At 45.2% G+C, this 20462-nt stretch overlaps 1 protein-coding gene across 7 annotated transcripts in view; it reads left to right on the forward strand.

Annotated features, from left to right (window-relative positions):
• The window catches only part of atad2b (ATPase family AAA domain containing 2B), a 59455-nt gene that overhangs the window by 13210 nt on the left and 25783 nt on the right, over positions 1-20462 (forward strand). For all 7 annotated transcript variants that reach the window (XR_012951605.1, XR_012951606.1, XM_076084833.1 and 4 more), the window contains exons 20-24: positions 2555-2690; positions 3856-4049; positions 4141-4300; positions 7677-7799; positions 9960-10088. Coding sequence is in view for 5 of the 7 variants with exons in the window: in XM_076084833.1 (XP_075940948.1) it covers positions 2555-2690; positions 3856-4049; positions 4141-4300; positions 7677-7799; positions 9960-10088 (742 nt within the window). In the remaining 2 variants the exon portion in view is untranslated. The remainder of the gene's footprint in view (positions 1-2554; positions 2691-3855; positions 4050-4140; positions 4301-7676; positions 7800-9959; positions 10089-20462) is intronic.

The raw sequence follows: 20462 nt of genomic DNA on the forward strand, positions 1-20462 counted from the left end.
AGTTCGGTAGCCCACTCGTCCGTCTCCGTAGCCACATCCTCCAGCTCATTTTTGGGGGAATCCCGAGGCATTCCCGAGCCAGATGGGATGAGATCCCTCCAGCGTGCCCTGTGGTGTCCATCCTCCCAGTCGGACGTGCTGGAACACCTCCACAGAGATGCATCCCCATCAGATGGCCGGACCACCTCGACTGACTCCTTTCAGTTCCCAGGAGGAGTTGCTGAATGTAGATGGAGTGGTGAATTGAGAGCTTTGCCTTCAAGCTCAGCCTCAGCTCCCCCTTCACCGTGACATACCAGTATGGTGAATGCCATGGCGCTCTTATGTTGTCAAAGGGGTTTAATAAGAACTGTGTGCAGTCATTGTCATCGCCACTCAATTTGTACCATATTTGACTCCTATCCCGTCCCGGGACGTCCTGAAGCTCGAGCATCACTGCTGACGCCTCACCAATCCGCCTGACCATCTCATGCTCTGTTTTACCCTCAATCAGTGATCACCATTTTGACTTTAGTGTGTACATTTCTGTCCGGATTGTCATTTCTAAACATTTTTCCTAACGCAGGACGTTGACATTACTTCTTTACCCTTGTAGTTGTAGACGGTTGTAATTCGCGAAGGCGTCTCAGCAGTTTTTATGTGGATTAGATGAAGAGTTTTTCACACTCACGCTGTGTTTTATTGCCATCTCACTTTAATACCTGCAGAGGGGATTTTCATCTTTAGAAAATTGAGATAAAGATGTAGCAACAGCACGGAGCTCGGCAGTCTGACAAAAGACTTTTTACTTTTTTTTCTTTTAGGTCTGTCTGCAGCTCAGAATTGATCATGCTAGCAGAACAGCTGTCCGGTTTTGTTTTATAGTTGCTCTTCTCTTTGTACATTTAGCTCTCTCGTCTCTTTTCAAGCATTCATCTATCCACACACTTCTGCTAACCCTCCGTGTGTCAACACCCCTGCAGCCTTCATCATGATGAAAAATGCTGCGGATCATTACCCGCTGTGTGCTACATACACTTTGGCTCTCTCTGGCTCCCCTACTGTCTTCCTCCTTTTTACTCCATTCCTCCTTTTCCCCTCCTGCCTTCTGAGGAGAGAGTGAACTCCAGAGAGAGAGGATAAGAAAGAACAGAAGGCAATGTGGGGAGAGAGAGAACAAACATGTCATGGGTAAAGGAGAGGATCGATGTGAAAGACAGATGGGGGGGATAAAGTAGGTGCTTCGTCAGCAACAGGGATTCCCGTCGGGAGCAGCCTTGAGCTCCATCATGGAAGTGAACTGGGATCTTTTAAGCCCCCTGTAGCCCCAGTGGGGATGCACACCAGAATGTTATGGAGCTGGAAAAAGGTTTATGCATCTCTCTACCAATATTGTATTTTTAAAACAGCAATTTACAACATTCAGAGCATTAATATAGCAGCAAAACAACTATTTGTTGCATAAAGATACAATGGCGTAGTGTCAACCTGAGCAGAGAATGAAGTCTCCCTCCCTCGCTTCGTTGACATATCCGGGTCGGCTGCGCGTGCTTTCAGTGCGTGTTGGTGCATGTGGGCGTGTCCCACTGGTCGTCTCACGGCCGTCCTCCTGCACTGCTCTCATGAGGCGGTTACAGCTGATAACGCCGTCCTGACCGACGGCGTCGTTGGACTCTGTGAGGAAGTGTAGCGCCCGCCCTCTGGTTCCCCCTCAGCCAACACTGTTGGCTCTGTAGGCATGGTTGTCGCAGTTTGTACCTTAAGCACTGTTGGCACCGACAGCTACGTGCCAATGGCTCAGGCGTCGCCATGTTGAGAGGCAATCAAATCAATGCACTTTTTAACTATTCATCTATGATTCAGTTAAATTAGCGCAATTTTCTCGCTCTACGGTGCCGAGCAGGAGTATAAACAAAACTTCAGACCTCTTACCTTTTTTTTTACAGTCCATATTTTAAATATCTGAAAGCTTAAAATGATATCTGGGCCCACATCCTGAAACTACTGCATTTTTAAAGGCGATGCATCATTGATGAAGTTCGGAAGCTTTGCTTTGATCAGCTATCATGTGGTCTTGAAATCACTAAAGACCCCTTTTTTTTTTTTGTCCCACTGTTGCGGTTAACCTGGACATGAAATATGTCGTCTGTTGGTGAAGTCCTGAACTTGTAAGCGGTGCGCTGGGTTTCTGCCGTGCTCAGTCGGGCTTCACTTTAACTTTAATGTTAGGAGCTGATGAAAACTGGCACAATCAGCTGCACGCTGTCTTTTATGTAACAAACATAAATTGGAGTAATTAGTTCAAGAAGACGGTGGGTGTATGAAATGAAATGAAGTATTCTCAAAATGTAATACATTTAGCAGGGAGCCGAAATTAAGAAATGCATTTAGTGTAGAAGCTTTAGACACGAACCTACCGCACAGACACCATTGTTTTACCATTTTCAGGCTAAGCTAGGTGCCTTTGTGCTTGTTATTTTATGCTTTAACCTGATTTATATTAAGAGGGATTTAATTGTAAGTGATAGCGATATATGGTGAACTGAATTCTCATCCCCGATTGTTTTTCTTACAGCTCAGAAGTTTGTTCCAGAGGACCTACGGCGAGGTCGTTACACTGTGCTCTCCAGCAGAAGAGGACAGGAAGAGCTTCTTCTCCGACCTGCTGCTGGTCCAAGCAGCCAGGGCTCCGCCTCGCCTCAGGACTACAGGTACTGAGTGCCATTCACTGAGACATGCAGGACGAGACGGTTATGACTCATCTCTGCTGTCGGTCCTAGAGGGCAGTGTTGTCTGCAAATGCTTCTTTCCTTCCCAGCTCTGCTCTCCATCTCTCCCACAGTCTTTCAGTGTTTGAAATATCCTCCTGTATGTGAACTTGACTCACATTTACACTCTGCAGTTACATGTTTTACCTGTTCAGAATCTGTTTAACATCTCTTTAGAGATTGAGAATAAAAGTGTGAAGCCAGTATTTATTCTGGACATCTCCAACCCTCATGCACATCAAAATCATCAGCCTCCAACCCCCCTGCCTTTGCCCCCCCAGTCCTCAGTGGTCCCCTCGCCCCACGCTCGGGTTCAATATAAGACAACTGTGTGCCCAGCATTCAGCCGCAGTTTGCTCATTGATGCCAGGCAGGGGTCCCCCGCTTTACTCGCCTGGTGCTCTTCGGGGGTTCCTGCCTGGATAAGGCAGCATTGTGGCTTCCAACAGAGAGGCCGGCGGGAAAGCAGGGAAGAGGAATCGCTACGAGGGGCCCGGCTGTTATTAGCCATAATTAGAATCAAGGCTTTGGATTGCTGCTGCCGCCGATTGAAGCGGCCCGAGGTGCTGTGGAGAGCTTCCTAACGATGTCGGCAGATGCCTTGGGGCGAGGACTGGCGCCTTGGGAGAGGAGGAGAGGATGTCTGCTTGCCTTTCTTCATCACTCTGTCATAGTCCAGAGGCTTTTCCTTAGTGGATATCAAAACCTGTTTTCAGGAAAGAGCTGCAAGAATCTTAAAAGGTTTTTTTTTTTTTTTTTTTTTTTTTTTTCTAACCTGGGCTAAGTATTTTTTGGTCCGTGTCTGCGATGATGAAAAAAGGATCCGGGTTGAGATTGGTAGGTTGGACTGTCTGGTTGTCCACTTCCAACCAATGTGCTAACTGTGTGCCTGTATTTTATATCTGCATAGATGGAGTAGTGCTTTTGCCTGTAGGTGAGGCCTCTGTGTTTAGTTGCTGTGGGCAAACGCACAAACATTTTTATTTTGTCTCTGGATCGCTCTTGTCGTTAGATTTTTTTTTTTTTTTAGGTCTATAGATGGAAGCTGTATGAAAATGCATTCTAATTCGTTGGCGTACCTTTTCCGTTTCTGCTTCCCTCTCGACAGGGAGGTGTGAAGAGGTGCTGCCGGTGGCGGAGGCTCCGGGCCCCAGAGTCCTGTCAACAGAGGAGCAGCGCCGCTTGGCTGAGCAGGAGGAGAACACACTACGGGAGCTCCGGCTCTTTCTCAGGGACGTGACCAAGCGCCTGGCCACCGACAAACGCTTCAACATCTTCAGCAAGCCGGTTGACATCGATGAGGTAAAGAGGATTGAACCCGAGTCCCGGTATCTCACTCACAGTTTGACAAATCCGGTTTTAATCCTGTGTTAAAATGGACTTTGCGTGTCAGGTGTCGGACTACCTGGAGGTTATTGGGCAGCCGATGGACCTGTCCACTGCCATGACCAAGATTGACACCCACCAGTACCTGAGAGTGAAGGAGTTCCTGAGGGACATCGACCTCATCTGCAGCAACGCTTTAGAATACAATCCTGACAAGGATCCTGGAGGTGAGGAGTAATACTACGTACACGTGTAGGGTACTGTATATAAATGCAATATGCAATTTAATGTGTGCGAAAGCCACATGCTTGCAGACTTGTGCTTACTTGTACTTCAACACAATCTGCCAAGTTTTAATAAAACAATAAGTTCAAAATGGCTGGAATTTGTGTGCTAAAATAGGCTGAATGCATCACGGAATTATCTCTTTTCTTTTAAAGCGCAGAGATTAAGTTAATGGTGATCATTTCATCCAGGACTTGGTAAGAAAGCTGTGATGGAAATCTTATGAGCAGATTAACTTGAGACCAAAGCAGCGGCAGGAGACTGCTTGATGTCTCACGCTGAAGAGATATTAGAGCTTTGATTAAGGAGAACAGAAACAAAGCAAATACAGAAAGAACATAAAACGAAGTGTGTGTGTGTGTGCGCGCGTGCGTGTGTAAAGATGCTTACCTAAGTCACATGCAGCGCTGCAGTCGGTAGTATCTGAGAATATCTGACACAAAGTGCATCTTATCTAAGATGCCGGTGTTTGTGTCTCTTCTGCAGGTCTCTGGTGTGTTTGTGTCCTGTGTGTGTATGTGTAACCCCGTCCTCCCCTTGCTTGGGAGATGAAGTGTGCTCGTTATCAGGCCAGCTGCCTGTGACTAGTCGGTCTCGGAGCCAGAGAGTTTGAACTGTTAGACGCGTCACGACCTTCCGCGGTTGAGTTTGCAAGCAGGCTGCTGCAACCTGCGGGTCTGGAAGGAGAACCTGCCTTCTTTCTGGTGCCCATCAGAGGGCGGGGACTCCGGTTGCAAAAAGAAGTCCGATTGAATAGAAGTCAATGAGGAAAATGACTCCACCCTCTCGCGTCACGTCTGGTTGCAAAAAACAAGGTGGCGACAGCCAATATGTTGAACTAGAGGCTTCAAAACATTTGTCCACTTCTTATATACAGTCTGTTTGCAAGTGACCCCAATGTGACCGGGGATATCCACTGTGTCATGTTGTCTTGAGGGATGATACTCAAATTACTTCACAAACCACATAAGTAAGTTCACTCAAATGTTGAGGAATTCCTTTAATCCTAAACTCAATCTTAAGATTGTCCCTGAATCTGACAACAGATATCTCTGAACAAGCTGTCACACTTCTGTATCCCAAAATAAGTTCTTTAGTTTTCTAGTTCTTGTGCAGGCCTCCGACGGTCCCATGGTAATAAATCAACATTGGACTCTCCAAATAAGTCTGACCATGTGTCTCTGCAGTCACTGTTGTGTTCCATTAGGCTGTCATTGTGTGAGGAAAAAGTAATTAGATTTAACACTTAATGACTTATGAAAAGAGCTTCCAGGCCTCAAGATGGTTTTCTTCAACTTGGAAATTCAAATGAAATAAAGTGCATACAGCCCCCCCCCCCGGAAATATATTCCCACCGTGTAATTCCTGCTCCGTAGCTGAGAGGCTGCATATGCATGAAAATTTAATTGTCTCTTGTCTTGCAGTTTGAACCGATTTTTACATCATCCTCCTCCCCGTCTCAGCACCTTTTCCAAAGCCAAACATGGGCTCCATAATGAGTGCTGGATAACACAAGAGCACACATGTACACACATGTACACACAATGCAAACAAAGAGGCCTGTTATTTGCAGTAGCTTACAAAATAAATTGGATTTATATGCATTGTTTAAATTGGCTACTTGCCTGCACGACAGGGAAAAGCCCATGTGAAGAGGGATGCATGTTTGTGAATATATTTTAAAAAAATCATGGGAAAGATACTTGCAAAAATGAGCTTGTTGCACGGAAGAGAAACAGTTTATTTCTACCAGAATCTAATCCTCAACAGCAGTACCATGATGATAATTGAAAGCTGCATGCAGAAGACCTGCTTCGGACCTTTCAGTCGATATGACCATTTAAATTCTCGCCCTGTGTGTTTACCTGCTTTGTTCCCTCATAAAGATGTAGCTGCCGATGGGAAGCAATTATCTTCCAGCCCAAATTAATAAATCATATCTCTGGTCTTTGCAGGCGAGGGCTCGGGTCATTTGTTGGAATGCCGGGTCTACAAATGAAACGCTAAAGAGAAAAAAAAATGCAATTAGGCAGGTTAATAAAGAAGACCAAGAAAGCCTCTCAGCCAGCGCTTTGCCCGGGAAATATGGCCGTGCACAATTACGCTGCTGGGGAAATTCTGCACCAGCTCGAAAAAAGTGCCGGAAAAAAACCCCTCATTATCCCTCAGTGCTCCGTCTCTCCTTGTCCGTCGCTCTATCTTCATCGCACCGTCCTCCACGTGCAATCGTGTCGTCTTCCTCGTCTTTTACCCCCTCACCTCGCTAAATAATAACTTGGGTTACGTTTATAAAAAAGGCTGATATCTCTGTGCTCCACAATGCGACTCAGTTTCACAAATACGTCTTTATTGCTTCAGGGAAACGGCGATAACGGTAAGCAACAGCGTTGTATGTCAGAACGTTCTTTGCGTGTTCTAGATAGAGGAGGTTATTCAGGGCCAATAAGGGTTCCGATGAGCTCTCGGCTTCCCACCTGGCCTTTGACACCCCTTCCACCGACGGGCATTTTTTCCCCCACTTATAATGTATCCACACACACGCACTCAGACATACTCTGTCAGTAGAAAAGCACACACAAATTGCCTCCATCGCAATTAGGCAGCCGCCCTCCAATTAGAAAAGGAAGATGGCAGATTGTGACCCCCTCTGCCACTCTCTGGCTGAACTGTTCTCCCTCTGCCTGCCGTAATGAGAGGCTGTCTGTTTACTGTGCCTCTGCTTTTAGTCTGCCACTTCAGCTCCATCTCTATATTCCCTCCATGGATGCAGGAGCCGGATTTAATGATGCTGCGCTACATCTAAGAGACATGCGAGTTGTGAAGGTGTAAGGACTGTGCATGTGAGAGCGAATGAGTACGTGTTTTATAAAAAAAAACAAAAAAAACAACATTTCAGCGTGTTTGTGTGAATGCACCCTCCTCTGTCTGGAATGGGTGAAGTGGTGATATCCAGAACCTCGTGCATTACTTGAGTTATGCCTGTTATTCCTGAGTTATGCGCTTCTCACCAAAGCTAGCGCTATCCTTTTATTCAACCTGTGAGAAAATGCTGCGATCCCTTTTCTCACACATACAGTGGAATGGGTATCGACTCATTGTCTTGCATTTCCATACATGATGGGGGGCATGCATGCAACATCAAACTGCAAACTAAATGGAGGAAGGAAAAAATAAATCAATATCTAAAAGAGAAAAATTGTTAGACTACCATGGCAAATATACAGGTTTGATATCCTGCCTTACAAAGGACATGCCCCTTGAATATGCATGTCAAGCACTTGAAACCAGTATGTTGTGTTTCACTGTCTCCTCTCTCAGACAAGGTGATCAGGCACCGAGCATGCAGTTTAAAGGACACCGCTCACGCTATATTTGCTGCCGAGCTGGACCCCGAGTTCGACCGCATGTGTGAAGAGATCAAGGAGGCGCGCAGGAAGAGAGGTGAGGAAACCGCTCGGTGTTTTCTGTCATTAAATAACACACACTCGCTGTCGTACCCAAAACTCCTGTCTACACAGTTGTACAGATAAACACCATTATCTCTCTGTAAACACTGTCTACATTAAAGCGCAATATACATTCAATTATTATTTTTTTTAATATCATCTACAAGACTTGGTGTAATGTCAGCGTTGTGGCTCGTAGCGGAGTTAAAGACTAAAAATATCTCCCATTGCCAAGTCGTATCTCCGGTCCTTACATTACAAGATCACAACCGTTAATAACTCCCGTTACTTGATAAATACCCATTATTCTGTCTGCATTGCCCACTTTATGTAGCTGGTTGTTTTCAGTATATTATTGGTAGAGCAGACTCATTTAGCACACTAATTACACCGAAGTGAAACGCATCATTTGTTTATCTAAATAAATAAAGATTTTGGAAGAATACTCAGTCACTTGAATAATGAGCTGGTCCGTGTTGGCGGTGTAGTCCCTGGCCTGTTCTGTCACCTTCCTTTCTTTTCTTTTGATAGATTATTTCAGAGTATAAACCTGCTTTTTGGGGGGGGGGGGGGGGGAGAGAGATTCTGTAGGGTTGCCCAGTGGTACTTGACGGAGGAGTCTGTTTTTTAGTGTAGAGTATGTGGCGCGGAGAGCAGCGATGCCCGAGGCTCCGGCGTTCCAGACAGTACCTTCTGTGCTCGCTGTCTGCTGGCTCCCTGCATCTGTACGCTCACCAAACAGCCCCGAGCGCTGCCCGGTGGAGTTAGGCTAACTCTAAATTAGGTTTATGCACATAAAAACACACATGCACGGTGTAGTTAAATGATACGCTTGAGCTTTTAAGTATTGATTTTTAAGTACTTTGACAAATATTAAGCATATATGCCTTTTATATATGCACATACTCCTGTTGCTGCACTTGCCCACATGGGGATAGAGTACATTGGAAAAATGATATACGCTCACAGTATATGTTCAATACCTAGCCAAGACTACAGAATCAGAAATAAATACAACCACTACATGTATATATTTTATTGATTGTCCATGAAAACATCTGTCTCTCGCTGCACAACATGTTTATTTCACCCCCCATATATTGTAGTCCATGCAGCCCCAGAGTGTTAAGGGAACTGCACAAGAAGACCTGTTTATCTGTAACCACATAGTCTAAAGCATTGTGTACAGCCCAACCCTCTGATTTAAACCACAGAGGCCCGGTTCTTCCACGTCAAACCGGAAGCTTATCAAAGAGGAAGCAATCTTCAGACGTCACCGTGTTGCTTTTGATTTCCTCTTTTAGCAACTAAAAGCACAGGATGCTGAATACATATTGCAGAATAGATGGGGATGCACCGATGTGACTTCTTCAGTCCTGATATACTTGAGCTTTGGGTATCGCCCGGCACCGAGTACCGATCCCACAGCAGTGTTGAAGTGATAAGCTGCGTGCCTCACTGTGTGGAAGAGACTGGGATCATTCTTTTAGGTTTAAGGCAACACGAGGCTTGATTTAAACAGTGCTATCCCAACTTTGTGAAACAAAATGTACCAAATAAAATGTTTATTATTAGAATAATAAATCGTACACCAGCAACTTGGTACAAATCTTAAAAATTAACAATTTAAATATAATGTTTATAGTATATGAGCATAGCCTGAGAGGAGGAATACAGCGACACGCACAATATTTCATCTTCTAGTCAATGCCCTGCTATAAAGCTATCAATTAGCCCAGCACTCTATGCTGTCCATTTGCAGCAGTGTATCTCAGGGGATTTTCTCCCCCGTGACGAGATGAAAGGAGCCGTGATTTTTGGCCAACAACTTAAATACCGCTGGATGTCAAGAGTTGAAATGTCTCAATTTCAGGGGCTTGCATGTGTCTCCACCACACCACTGCTTTTCATTCCCGACATCTCGCCGTTGCAAAAGGATATCGTTGTAGTTTCTGCGGTAATATTCGCTCTGATTGACTCGTGGTTATTGCTCGTCTTTTTCTGGTGTTTGTACACACATCCACGTACACACAAGCACTCTAACTTTCCAGCAGTACGTTTCTGAAGTGTATTTTTTTTTTTTTCTTTTACGCACACACACACACGCAAAGATTGTTGTCTGTTGACGGTAACCGATCCTCTGTGGGCACTGCAGACCTCCAGACGCCGGCTCAGCTGACGGAGATGATGGGCTCCGAGGAGACCGGGAGGCCCCACGCTGCAGCAGAGGAGCAGGCCAAGAGCAGCACTCAGGGCGAGGCCGCCGACAAACAGTGCACCACGAGTGAGTATCCGCACCTGATCCACAACTTCATGGCTACACAACCGGAACAGGGTGATGCATAGGTGGGCCCTCTGTAACCCCCCACCCCCCCACCTTATAGGACAAGTTAAATGACAGCAGTGCCACACATTTACTTGTGAAACGGAAAAATGACTACTACCACTGAACTTTTCATCTTTTGTGGACGTCAGCACATACTGATCGTGTCTGCATAGTTTTTATTTAAACAAATCCAGAAATGTCTGAGTACCTTTTTACCTTTCTTTTTGACTCGCACACACACACAAACGTTGGCTGTCGGTTACTCGCCTAGTTTCTGCCTTTGATGTAGCAGCAAGCAGCTGTGTTGTATTACAACCGTATACCAGATGTATGTGGCGCCTCACACCTGCCTGCTCACACACACACACACACACACACACACGCATAGGCATATATTTCTCGGCATTGGAGAAGCATCACAGCGAGTAGCCTCATTAGCGAGGCTGCTCTCTGCTAACCACTCAGAACATGACCACGCCACAGAGCAATTACATGCCCACCTGTGGTAAACGGCAGGTGCCTAAGGGCGAAGGGAGGGCCAGGTATGGGCAGGGGGCAAACTAATGAGGCTGTTACCTGAACAAATCGGAGATAAGCGTGTAATCTGAAGAACGGCTTCCACCTGGCCAAAATAACGGGAATGATATGGGCTAAAAGAGGCGTACACAAACGAGACGTACAAGAGTGTGGAGGTAGGATAGTAACGTATGCATATAGCTAACATAAGATCCACCAAACTCTTCTTTGTCGGTGCAAACTTTGTCTGTCTGTGTAGTACAAGTGTCCGACACAAGGTGGTGCTTGTCCCTCACGAGAGCATCCCCCCTCTGGAACCCCTGCTGTGTGGGTAAACCATCCCTTCTCCCAGGGAGACGGTCCCCTCATGAGAGATGAGAGCCTCTGTTGGCCACCATTAATACTGTAAGACTCTCGGAAAGTTGAAGTATTGAGATCACTACAGTTTATCTTGCTCTGCTAAGCCAGGGGAAAAAACAGTTTCAGTATATCGTAGGGAGGTAATACTAAATTAATTGTTTAATTTTCCTCCCATCAATAATTCACTGCAGGTTAAACTAAACTTCCTTGATGGAAGACTCTAACATCGGACTTGAGCCGGTAGCTTTTTTTGGTCAATACATATTATACACACTTCAGTCTTCTCCAGTGCAAGACATAAGTACACAGTCAATAACTACAGCCTGAACTCCCATAGAGCTCGACAACAACGTACAATTGATGAACACGAGATGGTCCGTATTATTTTATCATTATTACATTGTGCACACCGCTATCATGTATTTACTGTACTGATTGCTTTATTGCACATCAAACCAATGTAATGTAACTAATCGCTTTCATTCACATATCCGTAACGACGTGAAACGCATAAAGACAAAGTAAAAGAAGAGCACATGCTAATGTTAATCAGCTAATTGATATTTGCGTCATCCACAGCGACCTATCTTCTTCTTTTTTTTTAGGGTGACAGTTCATGCTACTGTTAGCTGTATTTTTTTTATCTGCAAAGCCAAATGTCACGGATGCGGACCACCAATTTGGAAGCTCTGGGGAGAGAGTCGTTATCAGCCTCCACCAGAGGCGTAATTAATTAGGCTAACTGGCTGAGGTGATTAATTTGTGACATCGGCAGCCAGTTCTCACCTGGAGCACCTCAGCGAGGCAGCTATTAGGCTAATTGATCACAGAGTCAGTTATGTCTGGAGATTGTGACACAGCGTCATCATAATAATAATAATAATAGCGCCGTGCATCTGCAGGGAGCGATGCTGGGAAACAGAAACTGAAATCGCACCCCGCTGCAGCCGGGTCATTTCGGGGTGGTGGGCTTTCCCTTCCTCCTCTGCGCGGGGTCAGGACACGCGAAGGTGGAAGTTATCCTAGATCGTTACCTGCAGGGCGAAGCCTCTCCGGAGCCGTTTTGGTATCTGCTGTTCTAAAGGGCTTTTATCTGGGTCACCTCTCCCTCCGCTTGCCTAGAGCTGAGAATTGCCTGTGACATCCAGATTATATGGAGTGGTGGCAGGGTTGAGATGCGCTATTCTGAACCGTGGCGGAAGTTACGCGAAAAGCCTTTTTTTCTCCAAAGGATATTTCTGAATCAGGTGTTAAAAGCAGTGGCCGTGGCTAAGCCCGGTTGTTGAGTTTTAGATAGCGGGGGGGGGGTGGGGGGGGGCACAGTCAGGGGTGGGAAGATGGGGAAGCCTCTCCGCTGTTAATGCACAAGAAAACAGCAAGAAGGCAATGGTTTCCATTAGCCTGCGTGGACCGCGTTGTCATGGTTTCTCTGCTCGTCCTTTTCTCACAGCCCGTCTCTCTACCCCCCCCCCCCCCCCCGCCCGCCCCCCCTCCCTGGAGAAGCAGAAAACCCAAAGCCCATTAGGTGGGCCACAACCCGGGGTTCATTCGTAGTGCACCGCCACACGGATCTGGTTCACATGGAGTGCCTTCCTTTCATTCATTATTAAGACCCAGTTTTTTTCATTCAATCATGGGCTGTTTTTCGCGAGCTAAATCCGCCGTTTGTTTTTCTGTGACAGGCGGAAGCCGTATGCTATTGATTGCTGAACTAAATATCGATGTGTGATTATTCTCCTGCTTTTCTTAAATGTCATAGTCACACTGAAGTGGCGTGCTACTTTTCCCACTTTGTTAAAAACCTTCCTCGGTTTTGTTTTTTTGGGACAATTCGCCCAGTTGACAAGCGTTTCCTTATTCAACTGATGAACCGTGTGTGGAAGAAACAGAAACCATGCCGAGGCTGCACAGTGCGTCCTCCGCGTCGCTCGATATCATGCCCAAGGCAACAGCTACGGGCCGTGTTCATGTGGATGGACCACTGCTGTGTGTCGCTACTCCCTGCCTTGCATCTCACATCGCAGTAAACAGACGGCTCCTCTCCCCATCGCCGACGTCAATCCATCACAAGACCTTGATGGGATATTTAAAGTCATAAGGACCACTCCCGCTTCCTTTTACCGCAGGTTGAAGTAGTTACTGCTATAAAGGATGGCCTGGATTCTTGCCCAGGACAAAAGGGACGAACTGGCACACAGCCTGTGACGGGCCGTGATGGTCACAGCGCACGAGGAAATGGATTAATAAGAGGGCACCTTTTCTGAAAACACAAAGCACTGTTGAAGAGGATTCAATTAATTTGATTTTCTCATCTGTCTGCCTCTTGTGTTTACAAGGACATTGGACCTACCGCACTCGCTGAAGGGAGTTTAACATTCAAGCAAATGTCTTTTGCATGCAGGCTGATGTAAACAATATCTCCCAAGTATCTGCAGTCGCCACAAGCAAGTCGGTGTCGTTATTCTAAGGCTACGAGTCGCCTGTACGTTACTGTACAAGCTACTCTGTCAACCCGAGTGATCAGCAAAATCCCTCCATTAAGAGTTTTCCACTTATAAAAACTGCTCTGTCCTTGCGCAGATATATTCCTACATAAGAATTCGTTCCCTTCTTATTTTACTATGTTATATCAGTCATCATACATGGCACATTTCAGTGAATAATACATTGAATAATGCCCATCTGGTGCAGACTACAGGTGATGAATGGCATCTCGTTCTGTGGATGCAACACTTCTTCAGCTTCCTACGGGATACACATTAAACCACGACGGTGGTCAACAGCAGAAAACAAAGTGTCTCCGGCGATGTTAGAAGTAGTTATTAGAACTGGACACCGATTCTCCCCTAGCGACCTCTCGGCTGCCAGAAGAAAACAAATCTAGAATTGCAAAGCATGCAAAGCCCTGAGCGAATGAGCGCGGAGCTTAAGCTGCCATTTTGTGGGCACAGATGCCTCCTGGATCATTGTGGCACCAAGCGTGAAATGAATGTAACATCATCCACGATGCTGCTTGCTGCCATTTATTGTTTTTAGGGTGCAGATGAGCTGAGTTAGTGTCTCTGAAGATTCATTTTGTGTCTGCGGGTCTTTTCCCTCCCAGCGCAGCGCTCCGTGTAGTTGCTGCTGCGTGATAAGTGTGCACAATTGACAAAAGTTGGGCGGCGATTCTAACATTGACCGTCTTATTACTATGCAACGCAGATAATATATATATATATATATATATATATATATATATTTTTTTTTTTATGGTAAACAGCTTACACTCGTGCCTGAAACCAATGAGCCCAGAGAGTTGCACTGCAACGATTGATTGATTGCCTCCATGCAGGCCCGATCGCTGCAAGCTGTGCTAATGAGTGAGGAGAGCTTTGGAAGCATTCATGCCGCGTCTACGCGCCGACATGTCTGTTGATTGTCTGATAAATCGGATGGCTGGACCTCAAATGACACATTCATTGTTTTTGAGATGATCTTTTCTGTGCAGGAATATCTGTCCTGTCAATATCTGCCGGGAGACGGCTTTACATTTGCACAAAGGATCGGCTGTCCTGCCTTTCCAATTAAAGCGGACCTGGGGCCGTGCTTTCTATGATAAGTGGGCCGTCTCTATTTCTTTCTCAGTTTCTCTACAACATTACAGACCAGAGAAAACATCTCAGCATTACGGCTGTGCTGCAGTCCGAACATTCTCCGAGGTCTCCTGGGCTTTTACTCTCGTTGTTTTTACCATAGTGCAGTCGATTAGTCAATTTCGGTAAACATGAGAAGCTAGTGACACCGTGCAGCTTAATGGGGCGTATTCCCTCACTCTGCTTGGTTCTGATAACCTGTAATTGACTGGAACAATTGCACAAACATGATGCATTAGATTCGTTGGAACCACGTATGGATTTGTGTGTTAGATTCAAATGATCTTTTGGACTTTATGCACTTCTCAAACCCAGCTTGATGGAAAGTGAACTGGTATCTGTTTCTCATTAGGATGCACCTTTTTAGAACGACGGCTGCCTTGTGTTTAAGGGTTTGCATTGACACGCCCTGTCACAGGGGACATCACGGTAACCACTATTCTCATTTGTAGTGTTGTTTTTTGTGTATTTTGTGTACTTCTACCATTGAGTAGTTCTGGTTTTGGTGGTTATCAGTTGTGATATATTGTCTTCCCCAGAATAAGATCAGCTCACGTCTACACGTCCTGCTGTGGAGATTAACATTCCCAAACACAAACCCAGCCATCCGTGCTCACATCTCTGGGAAATGGATGGCCACATTAAGCGTCACGAGTCACATTAGACCACCACAAGAATAGAAATGTGCGCCGACTGGGTTTTTAATTACATCAAATTACTCTTAAGAATCGCACTCATCCAGTCTAATCACCACATCTCCATTAAACCCAGAAATGAGATGCATTAATCGCTCTCAACAAAACCCGGCTAACCCGTCATTCTGACGAGTCACGAAGGGTCGAGGGACCTGTTAACTGGTCAGACCTGTGAACTGTGTTTATTGTCGTCTATCACACCTGAAGCATGTCACTGGGTAATGATGGTGTGTTCATGCAGCATTAACGTGACACATTTCAGGAAGCGCTTTTAATGCTTCTGGGATATTTGTTGTTGTGGCTCCATCACGCCATTTTAGGGTCTGGCTCACGGACAAGTGGCTGTGAATGTCTCTGTCTTTCTCTGTCTCTCATCTTTTCAGTGACTGTCCGTAAAGTTTTACTCTCAGATCAATCAAACGTTGTCATCCCACCATTTAGGGAGTTGACTTCCTTATATTTCTTTATGCAATCGTACATAGGCACCTTAGAGAATTCAGTTAAATCCATAGCCGCAAACTGCGTCGTCTAGCATTAACATACGGTTGAATTGCCGTCACTCTCGTGGTCTTCAAAATGAATTATCACCAAAACCAAGATTTATTACCGAGCTCTAGTATTCGATTGTCTCACATTATAAGCTTTCCGGGCAGTTAATGTCCAACTCTATTCCTCAGTGAATGCAGGATATTGTGGTCCAAACTTTTGCTTTTATTCAACGCACTTTGGAGTTCTTAATTCAATTTAGGGTTTGCATATTGGGAATGATGTTATTTGCAAATGCTCAGATCTTTATTACACTATTACAGTCATGGAAAATTGGTTTGAAGTTATGAAAAAGTTTTGAAATGTAATTGTGAGATATGTGTGGGAAGATATGTGAACTTCCCTCGCCTCAGAACCACTGACTTCAGATTCATACATGGGGAGGTTATTATAGACAAGCACTTATCTATTCATGCTGTTAATCAGAATCACCTCTGTATCAGTAACATTGTGAACAGCTGTTGAATAATAATACAAATCGTTTTAGTGAACGAGAAATCTGAATTGTAAAAATCAAAACATGTAATTTAGCGGCAGCCAAATGTTATCGGCTGCACCAGGTCCCGAGAAAGAAACGGTATTTAATCTTCCTGCGGTTTAGGAAAATATTGGAAGCACCAGCAGCCCAAATGGCAGTTAAGAACCAGCATCTCGGTCTCTTAAGACTCTTCACAACGGCGATGCAAGAACTCGGCTGACAAATTAGCACAACACCTCTCGAATACACTTCATTCCTACCAGACAACTTACATTCTCCATACCAGCATATTTATTGAGAATAAATACTTTGCAGGGTTTTATTTTGATCGCTGCCTGCAGGCCAAGTTGTTGACTCGGCCAAAGCAAGCGCTGGGAGCAATCAATAGTCAACCCCCCCCCCCCCCCCCCCCCCCCCCCCCCCCCCCCCCCCCCCCCCCCCCCCCCCCCCCACAATCTCAGCTCCACCATGGGGCAGTTTGAGCTAGGATTAGTCTGAGTCTAGACGCTGTCTGGACCTTCATACAATCAAACCTATATCCAGTTTCACTCCCCAGGAGAGCAAGACACTACAAGCTGTTACATTTATGGATTCGATTTTTCATTTTTATCAGATAATGAGGGATATATTATCTATTGAAGAAGAGCAAACTTTACTTCTATGCAGAAACTCTTATTGTGAGTGCAGCAGTGATCTGTAATCGCAGCGTTGTTCCTTAATGCCGTCTGACAACAGGAGTCCAGTGTCTCGACTGTTGAATATGACTTCTAACATGTGGTGGTAGCAAAGGTCTATTAGTTGTGTATGTTAGGAATAGAAGAGCATTACTCCTGAACAGCAGATGATCACCAGGCACAGACTTTTCAAACGTAGGGCATGAAAAGTGTTTTGTTTGAGCAAATAATCTCACTGTCCTTCCTAATAACTTGTTAAGACATCATGACCTCATGCATGTAGCGGAAAGAGACCTCATTTTGACTTAATTTGCCACCATATTGAAAAGTCAATGAATTATACAGCTCCTCCAGTAAGGTGTCGATGTAGAGCGAAGACTCCCCGTGTAAAAAGTGTTTAATTTAATGTTCCTTTCTGCCGAGTCCTATTATTATACAGCTGTGACGACCCGAGTCCCTCTACAGACTCGCAGGGTATCTAATCTAATCAAGTGTTCTGACAAAGTACAGCGGCTATCCTTCACAGATCGGGGCTTTTGTCAGACTGTCAGCCGAGTGAGAGCAAACATAGCAGTAGCAGTTTATCCAGGAATAATCTGACTCCTATGATTCCATTAAGGACCTCAAGATGTTATACAATAAGATGTTTTTAATTGGTAGGAGGATAAAGGATGTGGTATGGTTTTGGAGAAGATCTATTGACCTACCTTGTGCACTTATTTGAAGTTCCTATAGTAAAAGTGTGTTAATGTCTTTGCTCCAAAGCGACTTTAAGGACATTCAACCCCAAAATTTGCAAGAATCTAGAGGTCGACCGATATGATAATGATAATTTTGATCAGGAAAAAGGCGATAGCCGATTAGTTCGCCAATGGCTATCACGAGCCAATAGTGTTGTTATATTCGAGAGAGAACTTTTATGTGGCGGAATAAACTGACAATGGGTCAGTAATGACTCGTCAGCTTGCTGATAAATCAGCTGTTCACTGGGACTGCAAAGTTATACGATAGTTTGTAAGACGTCATATTGTCGCCAATTAATTGATCGACCTTTATAAGAATCCTCCAAGAACATCAGCTGCTTTAAAGATGCTGAACTGATGTTAATGCAGAGCTGGTTCCATCACTGTGGGGGCCAGGACAGCAAACAGTCCGGCCCCCGTTGTAGCAAGCTGATTGGCTGTAGCAGAGCGTAGTTTGGCCATCTCCTGATTGTCAGATTCACACTATGGTAGGCGAGTACTAGTGGCCAGCTGTTCGCCATTACTGTTCTCCTTGGAGGGCTCCTGCCAGGTGTACGCTCTCCTCCACAAAGGGTGTGATAACTAGGACGTCAGTCAAATGAGCCAAGCAGAGCAGATCTCTTTACCTCATCACTCCCGCCGTACAGCTTGTCTGTATGCATGTTTCTGCTGTGGGCGACAGACCTTTCCCCCAGAAGGCCTTGAGACCCTGCTCTGTATGTATGTGTGCATGTAGGGCTGACATCCTCAACAGAACTTGGAGCTGCCGGTGCATTAGTGCGTATCCGTGTTCTGAGGAGAGGGCACCACAGGCACCGTCGTTCCACCGGCCATTTACTGAGCAGCAGAGAGGAGAGGGACAAAGATGGATGCTCTGACTGGATTATGTCTTCCATTCCTCCACCTTCCCACTCTATTTTTCTTTTTTTTTTAGTCACCTTAGAGTAGTCTGACAACTCATAGGTCTGTGAAATGCCTGTACTGAAAGAAATTCCAAATTATTAGTTAAGAGCTATATTAGTGAACCTATCTGCATGCAGCAATTTATCTGCTTTTAAATAAATGTGTCCTTGGCACTTTGAAAAGCAGGGTGGCAGATATGAAATGTGCAAATTGTGGGGTTCATCTGTCCATTAACGGTAATGGCTTTCTGTTTAGGCTTTTAAAGGTGCGTGATACGAGATTGGGAGCGTTTCGATGGCCTTTCAACGGCTCTCAACATGCAGCTCGCAGCTAAAGGTGCAAACGCGCTGACACAGCAGATGGAGAGTTGTTACGAGATTGTTTAGTACAATTATGGCTTAATAGAATCCGTCTTGTTTGGTGGAGTGGGAGGTTTCTCGTGGTTTTATTACTGTGGAGACCCCAGAGAGTCACGGGCCGTACAAATCACAACTTTTGGTTTGAGCTTCAGAGGTGCTGACAGGAGGGTTGTTGTTGTTGTGAAAAAGGGCCACGCTAGCGGTTTCCCCTGTTTCTTTATGCTAAGCTAACCGGTTTTTCTGGCTTCATATTTAGTCTACAGACTCGAGGGTGCTGTTGATCTTCTGATCTGATTTCTAGCAAGAAAGCAAATACGTTTGTTTCCCTGAAATGTGGAAACTATTCCTTGAAACCAGCAGGACGGTGTGGCTGTCTGCCTTTATGAGAGAGAGAGAGAGAGAGAGAGAGAGAGAGAGAGAGAGAGAGAGAGAGAGAGAGAGAGAGAGAGAGAGAGAGAGAGAGAGAGAGAGAGAGAGAGAGAGAGAGAGAGAGAGAGAGAGAGAGAGAGAGAGAGAGAGAGAGAGAGAGAGAGAGAGAGAGAGAGAGAGAGAGAGAGAGAGAGAGAGAGAGAGAGAGAGAGAGAGAGAGAGAGAGAGAGAGCGCAGTTGAGGGAAGTGAGTGATCTCTTTCATTTCAGGAAGCAAGGATGGGATCCTTTATTGATCTGGACGTTTCATTAAGTGTCTGTGTGAAGTGTCACATTAGGTGACAAACGGCTGTCTTGCCTTCATGACCCAGGGGCCCCGTGTCACCACGATCCCCTTTTCTGTCTTTCTCCGTCTCCTACATTGTTCCCCATGTTGTCTTCAGTGTTGCTTTCCACCCGTGCGTAAGCATATTTTCTTACTCTATAATTAAAAACTCTCAAAGCAAATATGGTTCTGTTTTTGAGTTGGGTGTTTCAGTGCGGAGGGACGTTCACCTCCACCAGCGGAGGAGAGGGGTGTGACTGACAGCTCGCCGAGTCTGCCTCTGTGCCGCTGCTTTCTGGGTTTGAATGTTTGACGAAGCTTCACAGTGTTGGTTGTATTCATTCCATCACGTGTTACAGCAGTGACAGACACAGCTGGAGGACAGCTGCACTCCACTGAGTCCAAGTGTATGTGTATATATATATATATATATATGAATAGAAGTCATTTGGAATTCAGACTGATAAATGGTCTTCATTTTACCTCCACCTATGCTCAGTATTTTATTTGTACAATATCTGTGATGCTCATTATTGATGTGACACAGATGGTTTGAGGGAGACTTCTGTTGACCTGTAGTTTTAACCTACAGTAGTTATTGTGCTTTCATTTATTTACATGCATATTTCTAAAGACAAAATTTAAATTATTCATTTAGTTTAAGTGATTAGGAAGCATTCAATTGGAATTAGTTGGGCAGTCACGGGAGGGGATACACAGCTTCTGTGCT

Source organism: Anarhichas minor, unplaced genomic scaffold (assembly GCF_050575085.1).
Source record: "Anarhichas minor isolate MPS153535 unplaced genomic scaffold, ASM5057508v1 ptg000136l, whole genome shotgun sequence".
In the NCBI taxonomy this organism is placed as follows: domain Eukaryota; kingdom Metazoa; phylum Chordata; class Actinopteri; order Perciformes; family Anarhichadidae; genus Anarhichas; species Anarhichas minor.